Source organism: Aulonocara stuartgranti (assembly GCF_965226115.1).
Source record: "Aulonocara stuartgranti genome assembly, chromosome: 10".
NCBI lineage: Eukaryota > Metazoa > Chordata > Actinopteri > Cichliformes > Cichlidae > Aulonocara > Aulonocara stuartgranti.
The window spans coordinates 19311798-19336136 of record NC_138946.1 but is presented as its reverse complement, the minus strand read 5'-3'; the positions used below and the strand labels follow the sequence as shown (position 1 = coordinate 19336136).

The following is a 24339-nucleotide window of genomic DNA, read 5'->3' as shown; positions in this document are numbered from 1 at the left end:
TCTTTTATTGTGGACACTTTTAACACAAGGAAAACCTTTATTGGCTGTAGCCATTACAATGGCACTAAAAGTAAACTGGGTGTGTGTGCCAAGTTAAAAAACACCCTTTTTAATAGTTAAATTTTTATTTTATCACAAACCCTTAAAATCAATGGTTGGAGGGATTCAAAATTAAATTAAAATTCTTTAAAATCAGTGTACTTCTACACATTTATTTATGAAGCAAGTTACAATGGAAGCCCATTAATTATTTCTAATACTATAAAATAATACAAAATATATAAATTACTTATACATTAAATTTGTGTGTGTCCTTGAAAAGGAGCGGAAGGCATTGTTATTTTGCTGTGGGAAAAGGGATAAATGTAACTATAGTGTTTGTGGATTTACTTCCTTGTCAATTTTCCTGCCTTTCCTGTTAATGTCAGATGAGTGACGGTAAACGCAGATCAGTGCAATGGAAGTTTGTGAGTATATAAAAACATGTAAGAATTTTTTTTTTTCTAAAAACCTAACAAATGTTAATGAGACGTGACGTGAAATTTGAACTGTAACAGAAATTTCAAAGACATGGGTTTACTGCTCTGTAACATGCTAATAATTCAGGGTTGCCCTAAGTTTTTTTTTTAAAATCAGCATTTCTGAACCAACTGCTGGACCGACAACAACAAAAATGTGCTAATTTAATGAGCATTTGTGAGGAATGCAAATAATGTTACTACCCTTACTGATAGCTTGTGAAATATGCTTGGCTAAACTTTGCTTCAAAATTTTCCACTGTTTGCTGAGGCATAGATTCTGATGCTTCAGCAATTAAATTTGTTAAGTCACAGTGCTGTGCATGCAATGTTTGACTCCAGGTGGAGTAGACGTCTAAAAGTAGCTTTAAAGCAAGACCTGCAGCGGACACACTACGCCTAGTTATTACTTTACATCAGAAATAAATCAGAAATCAAATTTGAAGCAGGAAAAAGGCCAGCTTCCTCTCCCTTTTATTCTTGCGACTTAGCACATATGCTAAAGTGCAAGTTGTAATAATAACCATCGCCTTCACGTTTGGACCGTCTTCATTCATCTATTTCACCACTGCCAATGCTGTACTTTTTAATCTATGACAGATTTCTGCGCTCGCTCTTTAAGAAAGCCTTATGTGATCACACAAAGATCAAAGGTTAGCTGCAATTGCAACACAAACAGAGGTGTAAAAAGACACTCTTTATGATGCTGTTGCACAATTGACTGGATCGCACACTATGGACAGGAAACTCTTTCTATCCATGTGCAGGCAGGCACACACACACACACACACACACACACACACACACACACACACACACACACACACTTTTCAGCTCTACTGTGTAAACTAATTCTTTAACTTCTGACTGAGCCCATGGCCAGGTTAAAATCAGTTTGATCAAGTGGACATGATATGTATTAGGTGTTCATTTCCACACTGTGCCTTTTTGGAGTTTCAGTGATTAAATCACCATCAGTCGTCAGGCAATTCATTAACATATAAATGTAAGTTTATAGGATTTACAGGTCCCCATGTGTTGTGAGAGGTGGTCTATTCTCAATAGGCAAGGCAAGGCAAGGCAAGTTTATTTGTATAGCACAATTCAACAACAAGGTGATTCAAAGTGCTTTACAGAGACATTAGAAACAAGAACAAATAAAAAGCATGATTTAAAATTGAATAAAACAAGCAAATAAACTAACTAACTAATTAACAAACAAACAAACAACAGTATATAAAATCAAAACAGATAAAATCAGAACAGTAGATAAAATCAGTAGTTAAATGTAAGTTTTGAAATTTAAGCTTAAAGTGTGGATTTGGTGCTTTATTCAAATGCAGCTGAGAACAGGTGAGTCTTCAACCTGGATTTAAATAAACTGAGTGTTTCAGCTGATCTGAGGCTTTCTGGGAGTTTGTTCCAGATATAAGGAGCATAAAAGCTGAATGCAGCTTCTCCGTGTCTGGTTCTGACTCTGGGAACTGATAAAAGACCGGATCCAGATGACCTGAGGGATCTGGATGGTTCATACTGGGTCAGGAGGTCGATTAAAAAGACTATAAAGTCAAGTTATCTGTAAATGCTTGTGAGTAAATGTTTGAGTTGTAGAGCGGTCGGGTTTTTGTGCTCATGTGACTTTGTTGATTTATGTGACACGAGGAAGGACAACTCCAAAAATCATTAGTCAAAGTCCATTCAGAGGGAGCTACAATCAATGGCTAATACCAGCACACACAAACACAAACAGCATGACTGCCCTGCACCAATTACTCAAAGCCTGCAGATCAGATGCCATCAAAATTCCTTGTATACACTGAAAAACAAGGCATTCCTCATCAGATTACCACTGAGCCCTGCAAGACCACTCAAACGCGCAAGTAAACCCACACGACAAAATATGCCATGTAACATATTCACAAAGCACGCAGTCGTACACTGCACACAGAGCAAATACTCAAACACGTTGCATTCCCTCCCCCAACTTCAAGACACGTTTGTCAGCCCTGTTTTGATCCTTGTATCAGAAAGGTCTTCTGTTCTTTTCCAAAACCTCTCCAGCCGTCACCTCCCATGTTTATTTTCTCTATTTTGTTTAATCTGTTGTTTCCACCACCACATCCCAAAACCACATAATTTAATCAATAACTTCTAAGAAGTGCATGTGTCGCACTTCTAAACCCAGATAGGCCAATTGCCCCTCTTACCCTTGCACTCTCTTACCCCACTCCCTCCCTGCCACTCTCGCTCCCTCCCACCAGTGCTTTCTAACTTTTCTCTCTCCTCTCTCCCGTCTGTATTCTCTTTCTGGGTTTGAATGGAGAAGCTGGATTCACCGGAACCAGCACACCCCTTGCCCGGTGCAGGGCCCGTTGCTGAGGTTTCTGTTGCTAAGACGGCAGGGGCTGTGGAAGACGAGGGTGCATCATGGGTGAGATCCAAACTCTTTGAGTGTAGTTGCATGAAACGCTTGTTGCCGCAGGCTTACAGAGAAGAACTCTACCAAGTGTTACGACTCACAGGCCCACTGGTAAGTAGCAGAAAGTGGTCTTCTTTTTCTTCTTTTCCTTTTTAGTTGGGGGATCCCATGATTATAATACGCACAGTCAGCACACTCCTGCAGTGCAGAATTACTGTTTTTAGTGCAGGTTTACATAATGTAGTGAAACTAGTCACTATTTCTCAAATAAAACTGAATATACTGCATGCCTAAGAAAAAATGTTGTCTATACTGACTGAATATTAATGCAGACAAGTCTGTGCCTTGTGATTTCACAACACTGCTTTGCCAAGTACTGACAAGTCCCCTGGACACAGTTAATGGCAATAAATCACTGTGCTTTCACCGTATCAGCAAATTATTAAAGTCCTGCTTGTTTCTACAGCTGCTGTCGCGGATTCTGAACTTCCTCCTGTCATTTGTTATCACCATATTCTGTGGTCACATTAGCAATGCAGCACTGGCTGGATATGCACTGGCCTCAGCGGTACGTACTGTACTCCTTTTCAGAACAGTTTATTTTAGCACCACTGCTTTGTCTGCTTCTTGTGGGCTGTTATGGTAGCGCAATAAGACCACTTTCTCTCTAAATTGTTTGTCTTTTTGCATACTGGAGGTGATGCAGGTTTGCCTGAATGTACTGGTATGTGTAAAATACAGTGCAGGTCTACATCTCAGCTGAGTGACATAGCCAAGCAGCAACCTCTGTGGATGAGTAGCCACTATGGATGGCTCCATAAGCAATTCAATTCACCAAAATTAACCAAATTTAAAAACAATATGGTAAAAAAAAACAAAAACAAAACTTTGTAGCTTATGCATCTTTTCAGAACAACTATACAGGAACTTTATTATAACTTATTTGCAAAGCAGAAATTCAACTACTATTTTGTTCATTGAGTGCAACAGAAGAGACAAATCCACGTGGTGAAACAAAGAGCAGCAACATAGCTAATAACTCTTATTACTATAGTGGTTTCTATAGTTAGTTATATGAGAAGTGAGAAAAGAAAAGGAAAATCAGAACCACTGATGCATGCAGTGAAGGGATCCAGTGGCTCTGTTACGCCGTGAGGTCCTGTTACAGGTATGAGTTGGGTCCAGTTGTCACCTCAGAGGGAAGGGACACTGCAAATTAATTTAAAAACAAACAACAAAAAACAAACAAACTGGCGGTTGCCAAGGCTACCCCTCAGCCTCCTAGTAGATGTGACAAGTGGTCTAAATGGTATAAATCTGAAAATCCTAGGAAAGGACCTATAACCTTGAGGTCGAGGTCACCAGGATTCAAAATCATCCAAGATTTTTCGTAGATACGTCTAAGATATGAATTTGAAACTCCTGGTCACCTCATTCTCGAGTTATTGTATTTACAAACTTGGGTGTTGACGCAGCCTTCCCACCTGCCCAGCGAGTGGATAAAAATATCTCATCAGCCTTTTACAGCTGAGGGGTAAAAAATACTGAGTTACTGGGTTTAGCCTGTTAAGCAACATTTCTAGCCTGTTCCTACGTACACAAGGCATGAAGGGTTGATGAATGGTTCCTTAAGGCAAAACTTTAATTTGTGATAGGCTTTAATTGTACTTATTCATAATGTTAATGAACAGCCTACTTACAGTTCTGACTGCACTTAGAGGGCAAACACTTCACTTTAAGCTTTTTGGGGTTCACTTTTTTTTTTTTTTTTTGCCTGTCCTGTTTGGCTCTTTTGCCATCAGAATTATTGTCTAAAGGTGAAGAAAGATGCCCAATGGATTTACTTTACCAAATAGACCATCCCAGCCTTGCCGTAATGGTCTATTTGATTCACCTTTTATTATTTATTTTATTTTATTTTCACTTGCTAAATACGGGACAGACTTGACTGGGGAAAAGAAAGGGGAGAAAGAAAGAGGGAAAGAAAAACAGTGGAGAAGAGGGACGGGGATAAAGTGCAAAAAACAAAAACCAACAAAATAAGCAGACAAAAAATACATATATCAATCACCTGGATCACCTGTTGAGAAAGAAAAAAGAGAAAACAAGCAGAAGAAAAAAAAAGAGCAACACAATAAACAACATCACGATGATCTATGGGAATATGACAGTAAATACTAAATATTAAACACTACTGTGTAGCACGTAAGATCGACAGCGCACAGTGTGCTTAGAGGTAGGAGCCAAAAAGGGTGTAGTTTGTGTGGGTGAGCACCTGTGTATACACCTGTGAGCATGAGCGCGCTTGTATTTAAAAGGTTCCTACATGTAATGATCTGTTAGAGCAGCGGTCCCCAACCCCCGGGCCTCGGGCCGCGAGAGTTGAGGCTCAGGTGTGAAATGTATGGTTTTCAGGGTTTTTATCGGTTTTCAGCGTTATTTTGTTATCGTTTTTATCGTTTACTCGGTTTTCCTGGGTCTTTTCACGTGTGTTATGAATAAATCTTCTTTTTTTCAGTACCGGTACTAGTTTTGTTTTGTTGTATTTATCTGCGACACCTGAAAATATTGTTGGTCATAAACCGGTCCGTGGCGCAAAAAAGGTTGGGGACCGCTGTGTTAGAGGGTGTGGGGAGCCACAGCCCCGTCCTCCAGGGCATGAAGCAGGTATGGAGGAGATCAAAACTCCAGACATCCAGAGGCCCTCAGAACACAAGAGACCAAGGAAGACCAACAGAGGGGCAGCCGCGCCACTGTCCCAGAAAGAGCTGAGGAGAGCCCCAGATGAGGGCTCACTCAGCAGCCGCGGAGCAGAAGCCAGGGGGGGGTTGCAGTGACATGCCCGTGAGCTCTGTCGGCAGCCAGCTGTGCCAGAGTGACCGAGCCCCAGGCTGAGAGGCTGAGGGCACCCCACCCCGGAAGTGGCCGAGCGAGCCCCAGGCTCCAGGCCCCGACAAGCAGCCACCCGGAGTGAGCCAGTGTGTACCTGGACGCCCATCCTTGGACACAAACAACCACCAATGCACCGATGTCTGAGGGAGTCCGCCACTGGCAGGGGAAGGGGTGGGGGGAGATAGGCCTCCATACCTTGGAGGTCCTGAGATGTCCCCAGAGAGGTTTCATCTGATACCCAACCTGACATATAGACACAGACATACAGGCACACACAGATACAAACATCCATTCCCACCCTCATGCTCTCATATGCAATTACTCAACACTCACCCAACGTGGAGACAGACATAAAGAGACGCTGTACACACGATCACACTCCCCAAGCGTACTCTATACCCCAGGTCTAGGTACCCTTGCCCCTGGAGGGGGAAACTGCACCCAGACCCAGGTAGTGTTACCCTTTTCCCTGGGGTGGAGAGAAGCAGACTGCCCCGACTCGGCAGCAGCAGGGAGGCCCCACATTCCAGACCCCAATTGGATGACCAGCTCCTCCTCCTAGCCCTCCCGCTCCAGCAGGCTGCAGAGAACGGGGGTGTGTGAAGACTCCAAACCTCCCTCCACCCGCTCATATGTAGTGTTGATGCATGTGTGTTCTAAGGTGCATTTAAAACGCAGGAGGACATGGAGCTACCTGCTAGAGAGCAGCAGGTAAGCGCATAGCCCCTCCTGATAGCCCTCAATGTCTACATGTATTTAAAATTGAGAGGTGTGCAACGACGCCAGGGGTGAGGTGTACACCCTGATGGTAATTTGGAGTCCGTGTAGCGTGCCCACCCCTAAGATCCTATATGTATGTGTAATGAGAGTGTGAGTAATGTGAATGTCTAAGTTGTTGGATAAAATTGAGGCACAGGCGGCCAGAAGGGGACAGAGGGGGAATGCCTCCCCTGCACCCTGGTGACACACCTTTACCCCAAGGCCCTGCATGTGTGGGTGATTGTGGTGGAGCGGGAAGAGGGAGGCAGCTGGAGATGGGGAGGGAAGGAAGGGAGGGGTAAGTGACCCCTCCCTGGGGCCAGCTCCCCCGCTGACCCCAGTAGGCACCCCCATTGTCTGCAACCTGCCAGGGAAAGGGGGCCCAGGCCCATCCGGACCGGGGCCCAGTTCAGCAGCACCGCCTGGCCCCACAGAGCCCGGGACAGCTCACCCGACCCCACCACAGAGAAAACTGCACCCACCCCGTCATCCACTCATCTTCCAGACTACACAAGACAATAGACGCCCAGGCTGAGAGCTTCCTCACCTCTCCTATATCTCCCCCTCCTGCAGAGTGAGTTCCTGAAGAGAGGAGACCTCCTGCAAGATGTAACAGCCTCCCCCACCAGTTGAAGAGCCCCCCAGATGGCTTGATGCACTGGCGGCACCCTGCGCCAGGGCTGGGCCCCCATACACCCACCCGCCCACAACCCCGGCAACACACCAACCAGGACCCAAGCCCCCAAGGCCCAGCCAGGGCCCCAGCCCAGAGACGGGGTTCACTTTAACATGTTAACCATTTTGTAATTTAGAGCACTACCCTGGGCTAAAAGTTGATGTTGGGTTGTTTTGGCTGTCGTGTGCACAACCTTTCTGACTGTAATTGAAACCTTTTCAGTTTGAGATGGCGAGGCACTAGTTGGATATTGAGTTTCTGAATGTGGCTTGTTGCACATTTAACCCTTGTGTGGTGTTCATATTTTTGTTACTCAGCCAGTGTTCATGGGTCTGGTGGACCCGCTAGAGTTTTGGCTTTCCAAATTAACACTATCAAACAATTTTATGTTAAATTACTGAACAGATGTTTACTTCATCCCAATTACAAGACATGTGAACAGCAAACATGGTTAATTTTTTCCCTTTACCTTTGTTAGATCACATTTATGAATTAATGTGCTCCTCTTTTGTTTTTAGTTTTTTTTTTTATAAAATGTTATAAAAAAAATAAATCAGTTATAATCAAGTGGAGTGAGTGGAAAGACACAACACATTTACACGTGAAGCAATATGTTCCACAACTAAATGGGATCAGCTGCTCATCAATGGTGACATTAGGCCCAGGGTTGTAAAACAGGGGAGGTGGTGCACACACTTATCCCACACTGTCCTGATGGCAGCTAGCTTGTCTCTTTGCCGTCGAGCTGGTCTGTCATCTCGGTTATCAAAACGGATAATCCTGGAGATTTTGTGGAAGTTTTCCAGAGACAATGATGCACGGAAAGGTTCTTGCTGGTTTCTGCATCCCACAGGGATTCTGTGGATTGCCCTTTGGACCTGAAAACTCCTGCAAGGATAAGAACCCCAAAGTAGGCCTTTGGGGTTCTTAGATGAATTTGGTCCATCTCCTTCGACCTCTCTCCAAAAAAACACCTTCCTTCTAGATTACTGCAATCCAGAATAATTTTCTGGATGGAATCTGGGATGAAAAGCTCAAATGAAGACTTGATGTCCTGCACATGAGTAACTGTCAGCCGTGTTGGCCCTGGCTTATCCCAGTAACAGCTCTGCAGGGTGGCTCATTTCTTGGGCAAGAAGACCATTCAATTTCACCAGTTATTGACATCCATGTTTCTTCACTTGCTGTCTGGTGGGCTTGTTCTGGTCCTGGAGCTGGCTGCAGATGGGGTACTCGTCTTCGTTTTGTTACTAAATGGTGCTCAACCTCATCCTCTTCTTCAAAGTCACTGTCAGACTCTGAATTTTCAGAAATGTGAAATATTCTGAAACCTCTTTGTCAACATCATCATCCGAAGCCCCTCTCTCTTCCAAAATCAATTGGATGGCCCTCGCAGCAGATAATCTTTTGCCATCTTGATCAGTTGGGATAAAGAACCACACTGGCAAAGTCTTATTTATAGTATTATGCCCCTAATTTGCAGGTGGGACAGGGTATGAGAAAATAAAATTTGGATCCCTCAAGAAAGAGGGTAAAATGTGCGGGAATGTCAGAGCAGACGGTGTTGATAGTTGAATTTTCAACAATGTTGCAACTTTGTGCGGGAGCAGGAGGGGAGGAAATCACTATCAGCAGCACCAGAAAGGAGGAAGACAGAGTGTGGGAACACAGGACCCACACTTTCAACACTTTTATTAGACCTGGGTCCAGTGGACCCAAACACCTTGTATGTAATGTAAATGCGTGGGGGGAGGTACAGTATGAGGTCATTGAAAATTAGTTTGGATTTATGTTCTTCACAGAAAATAAGCCAAAGCCAATGAATTTCAGGTTGAAAAAATAATTAATTGTTTAATTTTTCTTTTGAAAAAAACTGAAAATGGGTCTCACAGACCAGAACACCATACAAGGGTTAAAACACAACTGAATGAAATATTTAGAAAATTCAAACTTCTACTAAGCACTGGTTAATATCAACTAATGAATCATGTACATTCTCTTAGGAGGGGCTGTCGCCTGTACTCTAACTGAAAAACAACGTTGTTAAGGAAACAAGCACAATAGCATACCAAATCTAGTTATTATCAAAAACAAAATCTCATGCGTTTATGAATTTTAAGAATGCACATAAAAGTGATACTGTAAAATATTAGATTGATCTTATTAAAAAAGTGTTTTAAAGTCGACTAACTGCGCTACAAAAACAAAACCCCAGTAGGTCATGTCACTGTCCGAGGTGCTGAAGCGGCAAGGAGATGGGCAAAGAGTAACCAGCCAAGAAAAATATCTACTTACTCACCTGTCCTTGCAGAAGAAGGACTTTGCCTTATCCTTCATTGTAGCTCCAGCTCTCGTGTAACAGAGGATGCCTTTATCAAGTGGACAGGAGACAGGTGTTTCCTTTCTAGCTTTTCGTGCAGGAACAAGTTGTTATCTGGTCCAAAGCAGAAGCAAAACTCAATCATCCACCTCAGTGATAGTGCTGTCCTTTCAGCTCAAATGCTAAAGCTTGTTGAACTTGCTTCGATGAATTAATGAATACTTCCTTGTATTCTCAGGGATGTCAAACTCATTTTACATCATAGGCCAAATACACCACACTTTGATTTTAAGTAGGTCAAACCAGTGACGCTGCACTTTCTTTCAGTGTAAAGACATTTAACTATACATTTAATCCCTGAGATATCCTAATGTAAGAAAAAGAAGTGCAATTTCAACAGTATGTGTCAGTTTTCCTACATAACAGAGAAATGCTGGTGTAGTAAATGAAAGCACAAATTTTTGGATTGAAATGGAAAAAAACAAATGTGTAAAGTTACAGAGAAAGTTCAGGCAGCTTATTGCCCAGGCTGTCCTATAATTATAAAACAGAAATTTCATAGAAAATATTTAAATGTAGAACCACTGTAAAAACTACAGTATACTCTTAAAAAACAGAATCTTTTCTGTCATTTATTTGCTTATCTTCTACTGAATTACTTTGGTGTAGCATGAATGGCAGTAGAGGAGGTCTTTCTCAGTAAGAAATTTTTAAATATTATGTAAAGATAGTTAAAAGTACAAAATCTATAACCTCTAGCTGTCCAGTGGGCCGGATTGGAGCCTGTAATTATGTTTGAGACTTGTGGTTTAGTGTTTAAAAGTGAATGAACTGTAGTTGCTCCATCATATCTTTGATATGGTGTTAGCCACTTTAACAGCTCTGAAATGACCCTACACATTTCTCAATATGCCAGGAATGTAGTCGTTAATGCTAAGTGTTCTGTTAGCATTATTTTTAACTTGGTAAAAGTTTACACTACCTGCATAGTAGTCCACCTCCTGCACGGCATGCCTGCTTCTGGCCTGCTATCCCTCTCCTTCACTCGATTATACTGTACCTTGCTGATTGCAACTTGATCCATCCTTGATCCTGCAACATTTCAGTCGGAGCTCCTGTTTATAAATGACTTCCAGACTCCAGACTGGGTGTGCAAGCATCCAGGTAGCTGCCTGACCGGTACAACAAGAGGCAAGTCCGGTTTAGCTTAGTGCTTGAAAGTTTCCATCTAAAAATGACAGAGCTTCTCCTTTACCTTTGCCTGTGAGTGCGGTCCAGTCTCAGGATTTGGTTTTGGTTGAGTTTCAGTTCAAAAGCAATATTTTAAAACTTAAATTTTATACAAACTCTATCCCCTCTGCTAACCTGCTAACTTCCCGCTACTGGCGTGAGGTTAGGTTAGGCTAGCTCCATAGCCTTACTGCAGTGGGGCTTGATTGGTTATAAAGCAGTTTAATCTTTTCTTTTCTTTTCTTTTTTGTTCGTTAACATTAAGCCTAAAAAGTAAACAAGCAAACAAAAACAACAACAACAAAAAAAACTGGTTGAATGATCTATTGCTGCTTGCTTACTAGGTTGTAAGCCTTAGAGCTGTTAAGAAACACCCAAAAGGATCATTTCACTGACTATCAGACAGATCAGAGGAGATCAGCTAAGCACTAGTACAGTGCACTGTGTGAATTGTTTTTTGTCCCTTGCCGCCAGCAAAATCAACTCAAAATGTCAAAGGAACAATTAGCAAGGGGACTGCAAAACTCAGTAAGAATTAATATATTGTGTTTTCTGTTAATGGGAGATTAGGTTTCCTTTCCTTTCCAGTAAGAAAAAATCAAACTATATTTTATTGTTTAAAAAAAAAATCAAGATTATTATTATTATTATTATTATTATTATTATTATTATTGTTTAACTGAAATGCAACCAGAGGCTGTAGTTACTAGGATCTGCTCCTTTTAGGGGTTGTCTGAGCATATCATCTGCCACTATATTACCTGGTCACTAGCATCCTCTTCTGCACACCAACCCTCTGCATGGCCTCCTTCATTGCATCCATGAATCCTATTTGTGATATTTCTCTTTTCCTCATGCTTTGTCCAGTAGAGTCAATTTTCAATTTTTTAACTATGTCTCTAAACTACTCAGTCTCAGCTCTCCCTCTGATAGATTAATTTCTAATCTTGTCCTGGCCACTCCCTGTGAAAATCGTAGCATCTTCTTTGTCTTTTCTTTTCTGTTGGTATCCCTTTCATTTTTGATAACTAAGTACTGACTTCCTGTTAAATTTAGAGTCGATTTTAAGATCCTGGTCTTGACCTACAGAGCTGTGCACGGACTGGCTCCTGCCTACATCTTTGATCTGTTACAGCCCTATGTCCCTAGCAGGTCTTTGAGGTCATCTGATCAGGGCTTACTTGCTATAAAAAATACTAAGAGGAGGACTAAGGGTGACAGAGCTTTTGCCACTGTGGCCCCTAGACTGTGGAACTCTCTCCCCCAAGCATTAAGAACTGTGGACTCAGTAGCTGTTTTTAAAAAACAACTCAAAACTTACCTTTTTAAAACTGCTTTTGGTTAATTTTTTGCCTGTTTTATTTTCTCTTTTTGAATCTTTTATGACTTGTAATCTTATGTGCAGCACTTTGTGATTCTGTCTTGAAAGGTGCTATATAAATAAAAAATTATTTATTTATTATTTATTTATTTATTTATTACTCTGCATGATCTTTTATGTTTGGATTGCTGAACAAATTCAAAGAAATTTCATTCTCCAGGGACAATTTTTTTTTAGCACGATTTTAGTACACCTCGTCTGATTCATTTAAAACAATTTGGAAGTAAACAGAACTTTATCTATAAACGCTTTAACGACCTTTGTTTTCATCTGAAAATCACTCCACTGACACGAGGTTGCTCACTGTTGTTTCTGGCCTGTAACTTGAAATTAGGATCATTGAAGTGCAATGTATCAGAGATGAAAACAGCTCTTATTTTCTCTATGTATGGCAGAAAATCTACAAACATTTTTGCTTTTTCATTTGATCAGTAAGAAAGTTTTTAAGCTCTGAGCATATACTCCGAAAACGGTCCAGTGCTCTGTGTTTGCTGAATCACCCTACATCTTTGTGAGGAGCAAATCAAGTTGCACTAACCTCAGTGATGGATGTTTATAATAATAATAATAATAATGGATTGCATTTATATAGCGCTTTCCAGGGCCCTCAAAGCGCTTTACAATTTCACTACTCATTCACTCTCACACACTGGTGGAGGCAAGCTACAGTTGTAGCCACAGCTGCCCTGGGGCAAACTGACAGAGGCGAGGCTGCCATATTGCACCACCGGGCCCTGTGGCCATCACCAGTAGGCGGCAGGTGAAGTGTCTTGCCCAAAGACACAACGACCGAGACTGTCCGAGCCGGGGCTCGAACCGGCAACCTTCCGGTTACAAGACGAACTGCCAACTCTTTGAGCCACGATTCGCCCCTATTGTTTTTATATTGTGAGTCTGTCTCTCTCTCTTTCTGTGTTCGTATGTGTCACCATTTTAAAATAGTGGGAACAGCTCTTGGGTGCTTTTCAGTACCTTTCCAGGTGTTTTCTGTCTGTGGACCAATTTGTCCACTCAGTAGCTTCACAATCATTTAAGACTACTGTATAATGTAAGTAAGCTCAAAGTGAAGTCTGTGTTTGAAGACGGGTGTTGCCAGAATGGATGGTGTGACTCCATCTCAAGATCTGGTCTCATTTTATATTTTATGCTGCTTTGTGGTATAAAATATACAAAGGAATGGAGTACATGACACATTTCAGTTTGATGCAACATTAACCCAACTTTCATCTTGGTGTGCAAAACTGCCTCTCTTTGACTTGATATGTATTTTGATTGTCAAAGGTTGAAGTGTAATACATTTTTAATTTAAGAATAATTTGAAGGTGACAGCAACCCATGATCTTAAATTTATTTATAATACAACTTCAAGTTTTGGACATAATGAATGTATGAACTGTTTACTAAAGTGTGGCTTTTTTTATTCTTCACCTCTCAGACCGTTAATTCGACCACAGTTGCAACAGGCCATGGCCTTGCCTTGGCTTGTGATACACTCATCTCTCAGGTGAGCAAACCACACTGTGCGTGTGTATTATTGTTGCAGCGGTTTTATCCACGGGAAGGTTATAATTTCACTATGGAGTCAAATCCAGTTCCCATTAGCATTGTTTGTGTTTTGCAGACTTTTGGCAGTAAAAACATGAAACGTGTTGGAGTGATTCTTCAAAGGAGTTCACTGATCCTGCTGGCGTTTTGCCTGCCATGTTGGGCTATTATCATGAACTCTTACAGCCTACTGATCCTCATGCACCAAGAGGAAGAGGTGGCGAGGTAAAATCATGGTTTTTAAAGCTGATGTAGCATCTTTGAATATATAACTGGAAAAAAAGGAATACAAATCTATATTTTTAGTTCTGTTGTTGGCATTTTTATCAGCAGTACTAATACTATTCTGTGCTTAGAAAACTTCAGCTTTATATGTGTTTTCAGAGTTTCTGAGTAAATTTGTATGAGATTAAATTAAATTTGATTTCAAGGGACTACGATTGAAAACTGATGTAATGTGAAGACAGTGCTGATGCACTTTCCCACAATGAATGAATTTACAGATGCACTTTTTGCAAACTTGAATGATTGTCTTTATGTTTGCTTCACTAAATGAATATCATTTTGTTTGCTTCCCTTTCAGAATTGCCCAGATATATGTGATGGCATTTCTACCAGCTGTTCCAGTGAGTTTAATGAACTGAGACTGAGACTTAGTTCACTTACTTCCTAACCTTGACTGAGATTATTAGTTATTGTGTACTTATCAGCTGCAGTGTTTCAACATCTGCATTTAGTAACACACATGCAGCAGTTTAGTAAGCGCACTAGTATTGAGTTGTTTAACCCTCATGTTTGAGAATTATTACTGCCAATTTAATTTAGTAAAAAACAAACAAACAACTAAATTCATGTTGTCTTTCTTTCTGCTACAGGCTATGTTTCTGTACCAGCTGCAGGTTGCCTACCTGCAAAACCAGGTAGGTTCATGAGATGAAACAAGTATGCTTCTGGTGTGTAGGAGTCAGACACCTTCCAGGGGAAACTAAAACAGAAAGGTCATGTTGTTATGTTGTTAAGTGTGGTATCTACGAAGGAGATATCCTCCTTCTCCTTTTACTAAGAAGTACAGCAAGCACTTGAAGAGGTATACCAGGAGAATAAACCAGAGGTTGCAGACCACAGCAACCTCTCTGAACAGGGGCCAATAACCATCATAGTGCAAACATCCAAGAATGAATCTCCAGTCTGAATAACTGGCAGCACAAATAAATCAGCTGCGAATGAACAAGAGACACCCGTAATGGCTAACTGAAGGCCAGACAGTCCTGATTCCCAAGGATCCCCAAAAGGGACCAATCCCATCCAACTACCGGCCAATAACCTGCCTCAGTACCAAATGGAAGCTCCTGTCAGCCATCATAGCCACGAAGATGAACAGGCATCTTCGTGTTAGAAAAAAAAGGTAGGATTATTATTATTGCACATTTACCAAGATATTGCGCAGGAAATTGTCAATAGCAAAAACAGAATGACTGTATGGGAGAGGTCTGCTTGCACGTGCATACCCACGTCCACACACACCCACCCTCCCATGCACACGTACACACACTCAAGGTTACCATAAGTAAACAAAGGGGAAGACTGCAGAAGTGTGTCAGTGTGGTGTCAGTGTTCTGGTGCATTGAGACTTCTGTCAGCCCACGGGAAGAAGCTGATCTTTAGTCTGTTGGTGTTGCATCTGATGGATCTGAACCTTTCTCCAGAGGGCATGATGTTAAATAGGTGGTGGTTAGGATGGAAGTGGTCTTTTAAAATTGCCCAGGCCCTGGAGCGACATCCAGAGCTGGCAATGCACTCCAGGGAGGGGAGTGGACAACCGATTACCTTCTCTGCAATTCTGGTGACATTTTGGAGTCTCTTCTTATCAGCTGTTGTTCAACCAGCGTACCACATGGCGATGGCGTGCACCAGCACACTCTCAATTGTGGCTCAGTAGGACACTAGTAGGTCAGTCTGCAGCCGGTTCCATCTCAGAATCCTCAAGAAATGGAGGTGCTGCTGGGCTTTCCACCATGATGTACAGCAACAAGATCGGAGTGTCATTCGGACTGGAGAAGTGTAGTCGGATGGAAACAAAGAGAGGGAAAGTAGTTAGAACTGAGGGGTTGGAACTACCAGAAGGGAACACCACATCTTCCTGAGAAGAACTTGAGACAATGTGGATCGTGAAAGTTTCCGTGGTCCCAGTGATTGCCGGAGCACTCGGTGCAGGGACTCAAGCTAGGCAAGTGGCTCCAGCAGTTCCCAGTAACAACATATGAGATTGGTGTGTAGAAGAGTGCAGTCCTAAGAACAGCAAATATACTGTGCAGGAACTTCCAGCTCCCAGGCCTCTGCTAGAGGACCTGAGCTTGAAAAATAAAGACTGCCCACAGGAGCAAGAGGGGAATAATATATAAATATTCAGATATTTATATGTATATTTGTATATATATGCATATATAGACACTGTGCCATGTTGTGCCATTCCAGCTGTTTACCCACACTATCAGCTAATGTTAGCACAATATTATATATAACATCGTAAAGCGCCCTTTTAAGGTTCAGACTTGTGATTTTCTGTGACAGAAATGTAATCATGCACATACTATGAAATTTTTTTGAAATCCTATATTGTCCCCCTTTTGTCTAGTTCAACTGTCAGGTCTATTTTTTTTTTTTTAGCACCAAATACATCATAAGCAGCTAATGTGCAGTTTCAGTGAGATAATGTCTTATTCTAGTTTCCACCAGTGTGCTACACTTACCTGAATTTGTCTTTGGGAAAATAGTAAAGTAATTTAAGTAAATAAATACTCTTGCCGAAGGAATGGTGGCTCTGCATACTGGATTGCTAATCATGTCTTTTAAAAAAAAAATCTTTCAGGGGATCATATTGCCACAGATGTACACAGCGGGAATAGCGAATGTTTTAAACTTGGGCTTCAACTACGTCTTGATCTTCACCCTCAATTTGGGCATCATGTAAGTGTGTCACACTGCCTCATTTTGCCTTTTCATTTTTATGTACTTTTTGATGGTGGAATAACAGATACAGTCTATGAATAAAACAGAAAAAAGCCCTCTGTCACTGCCATGTTCACTACACTGTTGTCCAAAGAGGGGACTGAGAGGAGAAGAAAATTTGTTTTCTGTTAAATGTGAGTCAGCAGTGCACTGATGTTTATTATTTTTGAAATTTATTTAAGTGAGGGGGGCAGTGTAGGGCAAAGGAAGAAGAAAGTTCTCTGACAGGAGTTATTCCAGCTGGAAAAACATTTGATTCATCAGGCAGATGACTCAACCCAGGCCTCAGTCTGGGCCCTGTTTCTCCTATCCCTCACATTTACCAAGCACTCACTCCTACTAATTGTGAAAAGTCTTTCCTCAGCTCATGAGAAACCTAGTGTGCCAAACCACAGTCTTTCTGTTAGTTTTTTGGTCCATGCCTCCTCAGCGTATTCCTGTGTTTGTTAATGTTGTTTGTTAGTGGTCATTCCTCTGGCAACCACAGGTATAAATACGTTTTATCATCTGTGTTTTCAGTGGATCAGCAATCGCTAACAGCCTCGCTCAGATCACCCTCTGCCTGCTGCTGTACGGCTACATCAGAATAAGGAAGCTCCATCAGAAGACATGGGGAGGTGAGTGCTACACATGAATAACACAAAGTGAATGATACAGCTTTTCAGACATTAGTTTTACTGAATTGAGTTTTCTGTAAACCTTACAGGTTGGTCCACTGAATGTCTGCAGGAATGGGGCTCTTACATGAAGCTGGCTGTTCCAAGTTTACTTATGGTCTACTTTGAATGGTGGCTCTGGGAGATTGGCAGTTTTCTCGCTGGTCAGTGTTATTTGCCAGACAAACAAACATGCACGTAAACGGCCGATTACACACACTCATTTTACACTTATTTTCTCAAGAAGAAAACAAAAATCAAGCTATTTTTTTCCTTTTAACCTAGCAGTTATCACTATGACAGAACATCTCTGCTGTGCACAAGTCACAAAAATACAGTGATCATGTCTCAAAAACCCAGATTCAAACTTCCAGGGTTTCATATGGAACAAATCTAAAGAAAGAGTGCATAATCTTGCTGGTTTAGGCTAAGTTGTTATAACTGGTTTCTAGGAAAAAGATTTATCTATCATTAGCAGCATATCATTAACTGTGTGATAACTTGACCTTGATATTACTGTTGGTGCTTCTGGTTGTTTTTGTTCTTCTATTAATCCAATATTACACTATGCAGCATAGATTAGAATTAGGGTGACTGAACAGAGATGAGCATGCTCATGCTGGAGGTGAGCAGAGTTGGGGAGGAGTGCATATGCAATACTGATAGATCTACATGTAAAGGAAGCAAAGGGTTAAATATGATAAAATAGTAAATTCTGATGAAGGGGTTATGTTTCAGTGATTTAATAATAACGATTAAATCTTAAACCTTTCTCAAAAATGCACTAAAATGTTTACCAGGGTTGTCTTATCTTTCTGTAAACAAAAATCTATACTCTAATCAGTGGCCTGATATTTCCGGTTAGAATCTGTTCAGTATCAGCGATATTGTAAATTATTACAGTCGAAATGCTGTTAAAATATATTTACTACTTTGCAATTCTCCCATCTTCTTTGAGGTTATCTCCCCAGATAATGTCCTGGTTTTCACTTTTTTTTTTGCAAAAAAATCATCATGGAAAATGGAAAAGTTTAATTCACAAGATCTTACCTCACTGTAAAATCTTTGTCTCAAAAGTTTGTGTAAAAATGTCGCATTCGTGCACAGCAGCAAAACCTTTCATGAATCTCTCTAAATCATGTCAGGTTTACTTGGTGAGGTGGATCTTGCTGCTCAGCATGTGCTGAATGAAATAGGAACCATTGCATACATGGTACGGATCAGCCATTTACTTAGTTGAACACAGTCATCTTATTATTTAACAGCACTTCTGCAATTTGGGAAAAATGCTTACTCTGGTCTGGACCTTGTAGATTCCTTTAGGTATCCATGCAGCTGCTTGTGTGCGTGTTGGGAATGCTCTGGGGGCCGGGGACACCACCAGAGCTTTGCTCACCTGCAAAGTGACCCTATTTCTGTCGGGTATTAGGATATTTAAACATTTCTTTGAAAATTCAAACATATGTAATACATGATAAAATAAGGACACATGGACTTATATGCATTTTCTCTATAGGAACGCTTGCTGTTTGCCAGGGTATTGGTTTTGCAAGCTGTAAGTCAGTTGTTGCCTTCATATTTACCTCTGATGTGTGAGTATTACAGCAACACACACATTCAAGCCTGTAAAATATTATCATAACACTGTTTTAATGCTCTTTTTCTGCTCTCTGCAGTGAAATTGTGGCGACCGTGTCTGAAAACCTCACAGTGCACATTTTTGTACAGTTCTTTGATTCACTTCTGGTATGCCTTTACACAACAAAAAACTATGTTCTCATCTCACTTTACAAAGACTAGTTCCGAGAGCTGGTTGTCTGCTTGATCAAATCAAACCCTCAACTTTGTTTCCTTTTATTCTGTGTTCCATTTCAGTGTGTCTGCTCAGGAATTCTTGTAGGATCTGGGATGCAGAAAATTGCTGCCATCTCCAACCTGTTGGGTTACTACCTCATCGGCCTGCCAGTAGGAATAGCTTTGATGTTTTATGCCAACCTGAGGATATTAGGTAATACTTTTATTCTATTGTAGGCATCTTTCTACAGACAAGCTATAAGTTGCTGTAGTGGTGCACACGTTTTCACTTTTGCCTCACAGCAAGAAGGTTTGGTATTCATAGCTCTTTTTTTAAATTTTTTTTTTTACAAGTTTGCATGTTCCCTCTTTGCCTGTGAGGGCTTTCGGCTGCCACAGCCTAAAATCTTTCATGTTAGGTCAAGGGTGTAGGTGTGGATGTGACTGTTAGCCCTGTGTTAGCCAGGGTGTACTCAAGCCCCTTTAACAAAGTCACCTGGGATAAGGTGCAGACTCCTGGTGACTGTAGTTGGATAAATGATTAAGAAAATAGATGGGTGGACTGATAAGTCAAAATCAAAGGACTCAACGGCATAACATGAAAAAAAGTTTTGAAATAGGCTTCAAAGCCCCGAGATGCAGTCTTTACTTCAGGCAAGAGACAGTCAGGTGCACTCAGGAAGTTGATCAGAACAGGCAAACCAAGTCTGACAGGGAAGAGCAAGGACAAAAACCAGGATACCAGGTAGGTTCAGACTCACAGATAGAGCTTCATGGAGAAGAAAAGGCAGGAATTCTCAATGCAAAGATAATTTGGCACAGAGACAAGGAACACAAAATACACAGTGGAGAATGCACAATTTGACAGAGGTCATATGACATTAGGGTGAGACAAGTAATAAAACAGCCGATAACAATGTCTGATACCAAGATTTATCACCAGTGGCACTTAAGCCGGCACATAAGAGCCTGTAGGCAGCAACACTGGGTTTCTAAATGTAACTACATGTAACTGGATTTCAATTATTTACGATTAGTTTTGCAGTCTGATCATTTTTAATACTAAGATATCCCATTACCCACAATGCACTTCAGCTGCTGTTGATTTAGGATTTAGTTGTATAACCCAGCCTTTAGTATCAGTCTGATAAAGAGCCAGCTATAGGTCACACTCTTCACCTCAACAGCTGTTTTGTAACATTTTCCACAAGAGCTGAAAAACCTTGATGTGTAAAACTGGATGGATATAGATATGATTAACTTTCAAAAAAATATTATTAATTATTTATGTTTCTTTTTTTTAATCCAAGCTGATTAAATTAAATTCTCATTCACTTAAAAACAGTTGCACACAACACACAATTAAATATTATACAGTATTGTGCAAATTTCTCATTTCTTAATTTTTGCTTTCAAGGAGTGAGACTTGTAATTTTTAAAGTGTTCTTAAACACATCTGATCAAAATTAATGGAATTATGAACGCAAAAAAATGCCATCAGATTATGATTCACAGTGCAGTGCCATCTTGCCAGCAGCTTAATTTTTCAACACGACAATGATCCCAAACACTCTGACAATGCAGTAAAAGGATATCTGGACAGAAAAGTACACAGTGAAGCACTATCAGCCCGCAATATTATTAAAGCAGTGTGGGACTCATGACTTTTGCACAGTATTGTAAATAAATCTGATTATCCTAATGTACATCAGGGATGTGAACTTTTAATCAAGTGTGTCTGTTTGTGTACACTAACACTTTTTCACTTTTTTGTGCAGTCTGTAGGATTTTTAAAATTTTTGAAGGAGACTTTTTTTGACCCCAAAAAGTTGATTCTGTTCATCTGGACATAGTGTTTTCAGTGGGAGAAACATTTTGTCACTCAACCAAGTGACTTCTTCAGTCTCAGCTGACTGCAGGTTTCCCCAACCTTATAAACAGTATCTTTGCATACTGACTGAAACTAGCACCACTGAGTGAACAATGAGCTGTGAGGTCAGTTCCTGGATCCTTAATGTGCAAATTGTCATGACCATTAATCAAAGACACTCTTGACACTCCTGCAATGATGAGGATGTACGCATCCTGGACAGGGAGGAACGCTGGTTTGAGCGCAGAGTCAAGGAGGCCATTTACGTGAAAAGGGAAAGACCATCTCTGAATCGAGGAGGGGGCCTAAGGGTACATCTTTCACCATCTTACAATGCTGTGATTGCAGCCATTCCCCAACTCTCTGTGAATGGTACTCATGGCTTTCATAGTGGTTGTCACAAAAATAAAATAAAACAATTCAAGTACCATGGGATTGCAAAGATAGTTGGAAATTCTGTACACAGGCACAGCATCCGAACATGGAAGCACAGTCTAGGTGTGCTGTCTCTACTTTATACGAGCATATGGACTCATAGTCTACAGCTGTGAATAAGCAGAGTCGACTGTCAGCTTGGCTGTGTCTTTAAAGACCATTGGTATAAGCAGTTTGATAGCTTGATAGCTAGACTATTTCTTGATGTGTTTGTTTGAATTTCTGTTCCTCCTTTCAGGTTTGTGGCTGGGCCTACTTGTATGCCTTTCCCTCGAGACAGTGTTATTTCTGGTTCTGATCTTTAAAATTAACTGGAAAAAAGTCACTCAGAAGGTAAGACGCTCATATCTTTCTCTAAAAGCATAGATATTATTTCAATCTTCCAAAAAAAAAGTATGAATGTGACACAGGTGACATTTCTGAGTTAAATCTTTGGAGGTCTGTCAGTAAGTTTTTTTATCTGTATATCGTTATTTTAGTTTTATTCTTAGAACTTTTTCTTTTTTTTGTTTAGCTTTAATTTTTTCTTACTTTCAAAAAAATAGATAAGACATAAAAGACAATATGTACTCTCACATATCCCACATACTAATACATTTAATTATTTGTGTATAAGCTTGCCACAGTGGACTGAGCGGATTCAAGCGCAGACAGGGAGAAAGGTGCAAAAGGTTTATTTACAACAAACCGGGTGACTATATACAAGTACTGAGGGGAGGAAAGGGGAAGGGCAGCCACAGGGAATGGTGAGGGAAATTCCACACACGCTCCTCTTCTGCCACGCCACTCAACACACTCCTCTTCACTTCTCTCCATGCTTGTAATTAACACTCACACTCAGGTAGTCCAGGGACGCGAAATAAGGATGGAACCAGGGAATCTAGGTACGGAGACAGATGAGAGAATCAACACCAGGAAAGATACGCAGGAAACACTGGAGATCATTTTACAGCTGGGCAACGCTAACGATAGTCGTTTAACGTTCCAGCGACAAGAAACTCCGAGCCACCATCTTGAACGGTGGCTGGGAGAGGCAGGAATAATGAGACACAGGTGAGCAGTCGCTTGCAGGTGTTTTGGCTCACCACACATTGAGCTCCGCCCAGGCGAGCGAGACAGAAGAGAGAGCGAGCTAGGGAGAAAACAACAAACAACAACAAATACCTGTAGCCTGTTTGAGCCGGCTAGGGAGACAAACCTGCCACATCCGGCTGCTTTAGCGAGCAGAGTAAAGATCTTAATGCCCGGTTGTGCCAAACACATTTGTTTGTCAAGAGTAGCTCTATAAACTCTATATAATCTCCTTGTTTTTGTCAGTTTCTTTTTATTTACATTTTTTGTTTTTTTTATTATTATTTTGTTACTTATAACATGTATGTAACTTTGTAATTTTAACATGTTGTCGCCTCTTGGCCAGGACTCCCTTGAAAAAGAGGTTTTTAATCTCAATGAGACTTTTCCTGGTAAAATAAAGGTTAATAATAATTATTATTCATATTATTGTATAACGATGCCAGAGCTGACAGGTGAGTAGTAATGTGTTTGAAAACAGCAGGAAGAAAGCAGAGGACTATATCTGTTTTTAGATTGTGGTTTACTTTTGTGGATTTATACCCAAGAGTTACCAGATTTTTATTTGCTTCTTGAACCTCGCTCTGACATGTTTTAGGCTCAACTGCGAGCTGGGAAGAAGTTATTGGTAGGACCTGGACACCTTCCTGGTACAGGGCTCAATGAAGCGATGCTGCTGGATGGTCCTGTCTGCCCAGACTCAGTAAGTCTTTCAACACAGCGTGTTTTTTTGTATCTTGTCATATCATAATGGAGCCACTCACACATCCATTAACTGCATCTTTGCACTGTGAAGGCCCAGTCGGATGGTGGAGAAGCTCCAAAAACAGATGGCTACAGTCCTGTCAACACCCTGGATCAGGAGATGAAAGCTGCTCAAGAGCCAGGCATCATCAATACTAATGCAACACCATCTGAGAGGGACACTGAACATAACGAAACCACCAAACCCAAAGTGGTGCTTTCTACAACACAGCTGATTTTCCGTCGGGGAACCGCCTTACTGGTTTCGCTTCTTATTTTGATTATAGGTGTTGCTTGTCATATTGCTTTCCCTGTACCAGAGGAGAGTGCACAGAGCAAGGCCAACTTTACTCTGAACTGGGCCAATGACTCCACTCCCACGCCACTGGCTCCTCTGAACTTTACACCACACTTCTGAGATATTTTTAACTTCCAAATATTGACTTGTCATGGCTGCATATAGTAAGTGTTAAATTCCTTCCTAGTTGCACATCTTCTCATAAACCAGGGGTCTTATTTTCTAAAACTGGTGCTACCTTGTGTAGAGAGAAAAAAACCCCGTCTCAGTGCTGCACTGCTGAGCAAATCCACAGAAAGCTGGAAGCAATATCAAATGAGAGGGAATCTGGCAGGATTAACAAAGGTCTTGTTACAAAGATCGTGTTTTAACCAGCTCAGAGCTGAGATTTCTTAACTGGAGCAACAAGGTAGGTTACAAATCCTCACAGGAAAATCATGTGGGCATCAAGCAACAGATGTTTTCCCACAGATAGCTTTTTGTTTTTCAACCTGTTCTTGACTTAATTTACATGTTGCACTGTGAGGTGTATATCGCAGCTTACTGACCTCAAATCATTCTCTCATTTTTTTAACTTGAAGATTGACTGTAAATATGTGATGCTAAATTTGACATGTCTGTAAGTGAAATATCATCGTCACATAGTCTTTTACTGTTGCTCTGGCTCTGTTTATTTTCAGGACAGAAGTGAATAATAAATAATAAGCTATGTGTCACTGGAA

The 24339-nt window shown here is 41.0% G+C and overlaps 1 protein-coding gene and 1 long non-coding RNA gene across 4 annotated transcripts; one reads left to right on the top strand and one right to left on the bottom strand.

The window, feature by feature from the left end:
• The first annotated feature begins 467 nt into the window (after positions 1-467).
• slc47a1 (solute carrier family 47 member 1) lies at positions 468-24339 on the top strand. 3 transcript variants are annotated; one of them, XM_082550141.1, is made up of 18 exons: positions 468-485; positions 2845-3048; positions 3404-3505; positions 13631-13699; positions 13817-13965; positions 14324-14366; positions 14616-14660; positions 16610-16707; positions 17269-17366; positions 17456-17569; positions 18551-18618; positions 18719-18827; positions 18922-18997; positions 19082-19151; positions 19281-19413; positions 21743-21837; positions 23174-23278; positions 23372-24339. In XM_082550141.1, exons 2-18 carry the CDS (start codon positions 2980-2982, stop codon positions 23735-23737), a joined length of 1809 nt encoding a protein of 602 aa, XP_082406267.1. In that variant the 5' UTR covers positions 468-485; positions 2845-2979; the 3' UTR covers positions 23738-24339. The 3 variants fall into 3 exon arrangements, 2 of the variants coding, with proteins under 2 accessions (XP_082406267.1, XP_082406266.1); XR_014279420.1 differs by lacking the exon at positions 468-485 and adding an exon at positions 22346-22557 and having other exon boundaries at positions 1585-3048; positions 23372-23463; XM_082550140.1 differs by lacking the exon at positions 468-485 and having other exon boundaries at positions 1585-3048.
• Positions 6872-11336, bottom strand: LOC309716378. The gene is made up of 3 exons (XR_014279421.1): positions 10840-11336; positions 10567-10756; positions 6872-9698 (listed from the first exon to the last, which is right to left on the bottom strand). It is a non-coding gene; the product is annotated as an uncharacterized lncRNA (long non-coding RNA).